Genomic DNA, 7380 nt, shown 5'->3' with positions numbered 1-7380 from the left:
TATAAATATATATATAATAATTTTATATATATATATTTCAGTCCAAAACTGCGAAAAATATTGCGACATGCAATGGATGTAGGAGAGAAAATCTTCAGAAAATCTAGCATAGTTTCAGAACTTGCTTGCAATGTAGCTGATAATTTGGGTGTAACTTATCCAGAATTGCACACTAATTTAAAACAGGTAAAATAATTAAGATTAAAACGGCTAAAATGTATAAAAAAATGAAATTTTTAAGCTCATCTTATTGAGACATAGTTTACATAATCTTAAATTAATATACTAGATGTAATTTGTTAGGTACAAAGAATAATAGATTTTGAAGAAGATTTATTCAAAAGATTACGAAATACTTCTGGTAAAATGTGGAATGAGATGATTAAAACTCGTCCCGAATTAATAGCAGTTACTGATTGGATGGCTCCTGGTTTAGTTGATGGCTATAAAGATCTACAATCCATGTTGAAAGAATTGTAAGATATTTTTTTTCTAATTGTACCTTTTTTTACATAATTTGACATAATAAATTAGTACACATATTAATATTATTTACAGACGTAAAACTAATGTATTATCTGGAACTGTCGCATTTAAGCTGTATGATACATACGGTCTGAATTCAGAAACTATAGCGGAACTGGCACAAATCGAATGTTTATACTTTGATGAAATTGATTTTGAAAAGCAACTTGATAATCGTAAATATCAGTCAAGGATTGGATTAGACAAACATAGTACTGTAATTACTAAAGAATCTTTAGGAATACTTAAAAAAAATCATATACCTAAGACAGATGATTCATTCAAGTATAATTATACGTATAATGGAAATACCTACGAATTTCCAGTACTTAACAGTAAACTCATTGGAATTATTGTCAACGGTAATATTAAAATAAATTATGTACATTTTTATCATATATTTCAATTATTTAACTTATATCATTCAACTCTAAAATTGGATTTATGTTGTATATCGTAGGTGAATTAGTTGCAAGTAAAAATTATTCCGATATAAAAACTAATAATACTGAAACAATTGTAAATATCGATGAAATATTAAATAGTACAAATAAGATTGGAATTATTTTGGACAAGACTATATGTTATTCATTAGAAGGTGGCCAAATTTCAGATAAAGGGAATATTCGTATTAAGAATCTACTTTTTAATATAGACAATGTTAGAAAAGTAAATAGCTATGTGATTCATTCTGGATATTTTGCTAAAACAGATTTACCGTAAGTGTCTCATATTTTTTACATTTAGATATATTTAAATAATTATAAAACTCATTTTAATTATTTTTTTAATTATCTTTTAATTGTAAAAATATCCATAATATTCATAAAAATATTCATAATCAATACACAAATCTGTTTTCAAGTATATCGGAGCTGCATTTACAAATAGACGATGATTGTCTAGTCAATATAGAATCAAATATTCGTATTGGAGCGATGAAACATCATACAGCAGCACATTTATTGAATGCAGCCTTAAAACAAGTTATGCAAATAATTTATCAACGTGGATGTTCAGTCGATATGGATAGTTTAAAATTTCAATTTAATTCGTTAGACGAACAACTTACATTAGAACAAATGCAGACAATAGAAGATTGTATTAACAATGTCATACAGTCTCGTGCTGTAACGACTGTGCAAACTGTGAATTCGCTTGAATTATTAAAGCAAAATGATGTTATGTTACTTCCAGGAGAGATATATCCTTACACAGACATTAAAATCGTTGAAATTAATACTGATGATTTGAAAGCAAAGTTAGTGAATCTGAATTTTAAACATCAAATTTTCTAAACTAGATTTTACGTTAATATCAATTATGTATTTTTAGGGAAGCGTGTTGCGGTACGCATGTACATAATACTGATGTACTGCAACACTTCTGCTTTTTAACATATACCTCAAAAGGAGCAACAAAACGCACTGTTAAGGCTGTTGTTGGTCCGAGAGCTTTACATATGAAACAAGCTGGTGAAAATATATGTCAGAGAATTGCAGAGCTAGAATATATTTTACGAAGTGGCAAATTCATGTATGAGCTATTTAATACAGAATTAAATCGAATAAAACAAGAAATTAATGCTCAGGATATACAAGTACCATTACCTTACTTGATTAAAGGGAAATGTTTGACACAGCTGGAGAATTTGAGCAAGATAGCATGGCTGCGAGAGAAAGAAATTGAAAAGTATGTGTAATATTATATATGTATACATGAGTAATCTATTTAATTCTGAATATTTAATAATGATTTTTAATAGAGATTCTATAACTCATGAAATCATTGATGCCACGGATTCATCATCTTGTTTTATTGTGTATTGTCTGAATAAAAATCCCACATATTTGTCATTGCATGAAGTTGTTTCTCTCTTTTCTGAGATGCCAATTTTAATTCTGTCATGTACAAATGGATTCGTAAAAGCAAGATGTTCCATGCCACAGGTATATTTTATTCATATGTTTATAAGTATTTATAACATTTCAATATAAATCATAACAATATGATAAATGGAATTTATATATATATATATCAAAACGTAAACAATGTAAATAAACTCTTATTATTGTGTTTAGGAAATAGCTTCTAGTGCATTTAATGCACAAACTTGGATGAATATCATCCTTCAAATTTTTAATGCAGAATATGGATCTATCAAGGGATTCAAACCTATGTTGGTCGCAAGTATGAAATCTACAAAAGTATCACAGGATTTTCAGATACGTATGGAAGAAGCAATTACAGAAGCTACCAAATTTGCATCTGCGCATGTAAAAAAAGTTGAGCACTAATAATAAAAATCAATGAATGATTTATTTTTATACTGCATTTTATCTCTTCACTCTTTCTATTTGAATGGATATATACGTAATTTAGGGTAGTATCTAAATAAATTAGTCTTTGTTTATCTATTTATATATATTTATATATACTTTTCATTTGTTATAAAGTAACATCAACAAATATATAAAAAAGTTTTAGTTAGGACATTGTACATGTTTCGCATAAAATTGCTTCAACGCAGACCATTGTGCTGTATGAAGCAATATATGTGGTCTCTTCGTTCGCATGTAATTAACCGCTTCTTCAGGAGTCCAATTATTTTTCTAGAAAAACGAAAAAAAATATTTCACCATCAATGACTAAAAGTCTCTTAGTTTTGCATTGAAATCATGCCATATGATCTCACTGTTATTAAATAGCACGCGACCAATGTTGCACTTCTTGTTCTTCCTGCTTTACAATGAACATAAACTGTGCCATATTGGTTGTGATTATTGTCGTAACCTGGATTATCTAATTTTTTTTCTGATACATTGCGAAATTTATTAATAAAATTTACACCGTCCTGTAATTTTTCCTGCGAAGGTGCTTGAAAGATGTCTATTGTAGACAACTGTAAAAATTCTATGTTATACCTGCGCCATTCCTGGATGGAGAAAAAAAGTATTATTATACAAGCTATATATGTTTCTATTTTGCTAACTTTCATATTAATTCCAAATTTCCAAATTTAAATTTTATTTAATCGCGTACCTTTTCCGCGTTTGATACTAAAGACAATTCATAATCTTCATTCATAGACACAACAGCTTTTATATTTTCATTGTCTATCAACTGAAAGAAAAAAGAACAGAAGTGTAAAATATAAATTGTATATAACATTACTTGAATATTTGTAACTTACTTTGTGGTTACGCATGAACTTTATTTGTTTAAATAATTCATATGTTTCTGACATATTCTTAATGTATATTATTACATAGAAGAATAGGTCCATTATATTATAGACTAAAATTAAAAATTATCTTGAAACTAAAACATTAAATTGTAATAATGTAACATTAATTGTAATAATGTACGTTTTATGACATTATTAAAAAATAAATGCAGATAAAATAAGATAATATAAGAAAGATATAAAATAAAAAACTATGGAGGCATAAATGCAAGATATTACTGTGATTTTCTATAATATATATAAAATATTTTATTGATTTATAATTTATTATTATAAAAATAAATTTACGAAATCATACCTGTTTAGTTGTTCGTCGAAGTGGTAAGGCGCCCAATATAACAGTCTCGTCTATTCTATCGTACCAATTCCGAGTCGTAATTTTTTCCATAACAATGTTATAAAGCAAGGTTGGATAAAACGTTACCCTCGCAAACATTTTTGCTAAAAATCAATTTCGAGAGAAGCGTTAGCTCGAGTGATGATTCAAGTGCCTTTGAGTTTGAAAAATTTAAAGAAAGTTCGTGATTTGCAGGCTTGAGATTCCCCACGATATTGATATAACGATAAATCTTTTAAATAGGATTTAATTGCTCGATTATTTCATGTCATAATAATATAGTGGAATATGTTCCCGTGTAGATTTTAAAGGTAACACAATGAAAACATATGAAAAACATATGAAAGAAGTCTTCCAGGTGTAATAAACGGTTGCCCTACTTTCGCGGAAAGCAGTTATAGAAAGTAACAGGACTATAAAACTGGTGGGGACAATATACTGATGCAATTATACACTTTTTTTATCTAAGGATTATTTTACATTTTCATATATTTATCATTTTTTTTAATTTATGATAAAAGAATTTTTTTTACATCATATACAAGACATTCACAATAAAATAAAATTCAGTATCTTAATAATAATCGAATGTTATTCAATTTTATTTAAAAATAATGTGTAGCGAAAGGTAACTTCTTTAAGGTTATTTTCTCATTTAGGATCATTCAAATATCAGATGTCATGGAAAATTACAAAGATTTGTATTTGATTAAAAACTATTTCTATAAATAAATATACAATATTTACATAGACAATTATTATTACGCTAAATTAACTTTGCAATTTTGTGAGGTCTCTAGTAAATCTATATCTAAACAATAGGATCCAAATTCTCCTTTCCTAAATAAACTAATGAAGTAGTCTGCTGCGAATTTTAAATCAGGCATGACTTGTTTTTGATTGTTGTAAGTTTTTATTTTCACGGTTTTTTCCAACTTTGCAGCAATAAATGTGAGTACATATGACACATTATCATTTGCTTCTGGCAAACCTAATTTCTCTACATATTCAAATCTGCCATTTTTATTCAGCCAATATAATAGGTAATCTGCAAGCAGATGCGATCCTGCTACATGATCTTGCAGACATCCTACTAAAGCCAGCTTAAAGCCAGTATGAATATCATTAATGGAAGGAGCTAGGATACCTGGAGTATCAATTAGATATACTACAGGTTCCTCTGATATTTTTATATGAGTCATTACGGCTCGAGTGATACCAGCCGTTGCACCAACAGGAGTAGCTTTGCCCGAAAGACGAAGATGATTGTTTCTCAAACAATTAATCAGAGAGGATTTTCCAACATTGGGTACACCAATGACCATCATGGAGTAAGACTCTTCTTTCATTCTATTGTAACGTTGTGAATTTAATATCAACTTCTTGGCTAGAGGCAAAATCTGCTTCATGCCTTTGCAATGTTGATTTTTCAGGTTTGTAAAGATTATGTTGAACAGTCCTTCTCTGTTCAACATAGAAACTATACTGTCTGTGCATGTCGTATCAGCTAAATCTTTTTTGCTTAGTACAAGTATATGTGGTTTCAAGCCGGTCAAAGTTCTGCTAAAGTCTGCATAACGTCCGGAGATTGGTACCCGAGCATCGTGAACTTCTAGGATGCAATCGATATTTTTCAATCGCTGCTGCATCTGTCTTAGACCTTTCGTCATATGCCCAGGGAACCATCGCAACACCTTTGGCGACACGAATTTTTGTCGCAGATTGGCGATTACTTTACCTCCAGTGTTTGTCATGCCGTGGTTTCAGTATACTTTCGCTAAGTCCTCAAATCGATAATCCCTTCTGATAAATTCTAAAACATGGGAAGATATGATCTGTTAAAATCAAGGACTTGTGAACATTCGTTGCGAAGAACAGAATAATGTATTTTGTTCAGATACCTAGAAAGCCTATTTAAAATTCGTCTCAAAAAATATGTATCATAATTCAAACATTGACAATAATGCAATAATATAATAAATTGTATGACAATAAATAGCCGGAGCACGAAAGGCTAAGCGAGATAAATACCAGCAAGTAGGTTATCGCGGAATTTTTTTATGACTGTTCAAAATCAGAATAACGAGACGGGAGCCGTGCAAACATTCGTTTCCATGAAAACCTATAAATTTCTATATATTTCAAATAGTAACTAATAAATTATAACAGAGAATAAGTGTGCTATAATTCAAAATTTATATCTTTTCTGTTCTTTGTATGTAGACATAAAAAATCTTTGAAATTAAAAAAAGAAACAAAATTTGAGCAATGATTTTTCTTCTCGAAATATATATATTTTATGTAAATACATAATTTATAAAATTACAGAAAAATGGAAGGAGGATTATACGGAACAAAAATATGATATTTATTAGATACAAAATATAAAGTGCAACAAATATAATAATATAATTTCATGTTGACGCTCGGCTTTCATTCATAGCGTCAAAAAGATCACGTGATCAAAATTCTCCAACGATTAAGATAATTTTTCAATTTTCATGTGGCCTATTTTGAAAAGGCATCTTAATAAATAATAATAATAATATAGGAAATGCCACATTGATTTAGTTGACTTCAGTTTCTACTAGAGGCGCTTTTTTCAATGTCTCGTTCATAATATGGAAGATTGGTCCTAGTCCACCTCCACCAATTTCCATCCTGTTGGAACGAAACGTGAGAACGTGGTGCCGCACAACGATCAAAGAAACGATTTTTCCAAATCTCCAACAAAAATGGCTATGCACATACCGAAGGCGCCTGGCGTGGCGCAGATGCTCAAAGATGGGGCTCGCGTAAGTGACATTTCATTTCACGATTATCGTGTGCATGCGATGAACCGGCTCGCGATTCCATTGACGACGCTCGCTTCCGGAGGATACACGAGGAAGGGATCGGTTCACGTTCTTGCCTTTTATGGATATTTTAAGAATTCGGAGTACTCTTCAATATGAGCAAAGGACTTTTATTAAACGATACCTATGTCTTATTTCAGAAAATCAAACTGAATAATATATTGAGAATGAATCACTTTTGTATGTGTACGCGTTTGTATACATTGTTAAGGCTTTTAAAAATTTATACAAGTTTTACATAGCATAGAAAAATGAAGATTTTAACTTTTTGCATTGTTATGCCTTGTTTTAGAAAATTAAATTTGAATAAAATATTAAGAATAGGTTATTTGAGTGTGACGTCAACATTTTTTAGGGTGCTATTTCACACAACAAACATATGTAGAACAGAGAGATCCTCCGATCTATCCCATAGT

The 7380-nt window shown here is 29.8% G+C and overlaps 3 protein-coding genes across 4 annotated transcripts in view; 2 read left to right on the top strand and 1 right to left on the bottom strand.

Annotated features, from left to right (window-relative positions):
* LOC108692030 (alanine--tRNA ligase, mitochondrial) overlaps positions 1-2838 on the top strand; it is a 4682-nt gene extending 1844 nt beyond the window's left edge. Inside the window, 9 exon segments of the mRNA XM_018200126.1 lie at positions 42-186; positions 304-476; positions 559-887; positions 986-1244; positions 1391-1786; positions 1861-2217; positions 2291-2474; positions 2607-2815; positions 2817-2838. Of these exon segments, the coding sequence (XP_018055615.1) occupies positions 42-186; positions 304-476; positions 559-887; positions 986-1244; positions 1391-1786; positions 1861-2217; positions 2291-2474; positions 2607-2815; positions 2817-2838 (2074 nt within the window).
* A 116-nt stretch (positions 2839-2954) lies between these two features.
* Positions 2955-6163, bottom strand: LOC108692041 (phosphatidylglycerophosphatase and protein-tyrosine phosphatase 1). Of its 2 annotated transcripts, none has more exons than XM_018200139.1 (6): positions 6011-6163; positions 5257-5922; positions 4071-4213; positions 3568-3648; positions 3221-3460; positions 2955-3137 (listed from the first exon to the last, which is right to left on the bottom strand). In XM_018200139.1, exons 2-6 carry the CDS (start codon positions 5861-5863, stop codon positions 3009-3011), a joined length of 1200 nt encoding a protein of 399 aa, XP_018055628.1. In that variant the 5' UTR covers positions 5864-5922; positions 6011-6163; the 3' UTR covers positions 2955-3008. The 2 variants fall into 2 exon arrangements, with proteins under 2 accessions (XP_018055628.1, XP_018055629.1); XM_018200140.1 differs by having other exon boundaries at positions 2965-3137; positions 5848-5922.
* Positions 6164-6708: 545 nt separating this feature from the next.
* The window catches only part of LOC108692046 (T-complex protein 1 subunit theta), a 3269-nt gene continuing 2597 nt past the window's right edge, over positions 6709-7380 (top strand). Inside the window, exon 1 of the mRNA XM_018200151.1 lies at positions 6709-6904. Within this exon, the coding sequence (XP_018055640.1) occupies positions 6845-6904 (60 nt within the window). The 5' untranslated portion in view covers positions 6709-6844. The remainder of the gene's footprint in view (positions 6905-7380) is intronic.

The sequence above is a fragment of the Atta colombica genome, unplaced genomic scaffold, assembly GCF_001594045.1.
Source record: "Atta colombica isolate Treedump-2 unplaced genomic scaffold, Acol1.0 scaffold58, whole genome shotgun sequence".
Taxonomy (NCBI): Eukaryota; Metazoa; Arthropoda; class Insecta; order Hymenoptera; family Formicidae; genus Atta; species Atta colombica.
This window is presented reverse-complemented; position numbering and strand designations above follow the sequence as displayed.

Excerpts from the sequence above, each read along its gene's own strand:
- LOC108692041 (XM_018200139.1), bottom strand. The coding sequence starts at position 5,863 with ATGACAAACACTGGAGGTAAAGTAATCGCCAATCTGCGACAAAAATTC. Across the intron at positions 4,214-5,256 it reads ATATCTAATTGATACTCCAG|CAAAAATGTTTGCGAGGGTA; the intron begins GTATCCTAGCTC and ends ATTGATTTTTAG. Across the intron at positions 3,138-3,220 it reads TCGCGTGCTATTTAATAACA|AAAAATAATTGGACTCCTGA; the intron begins GTGAGATCATAT and ends TCGTTTTTCTAG.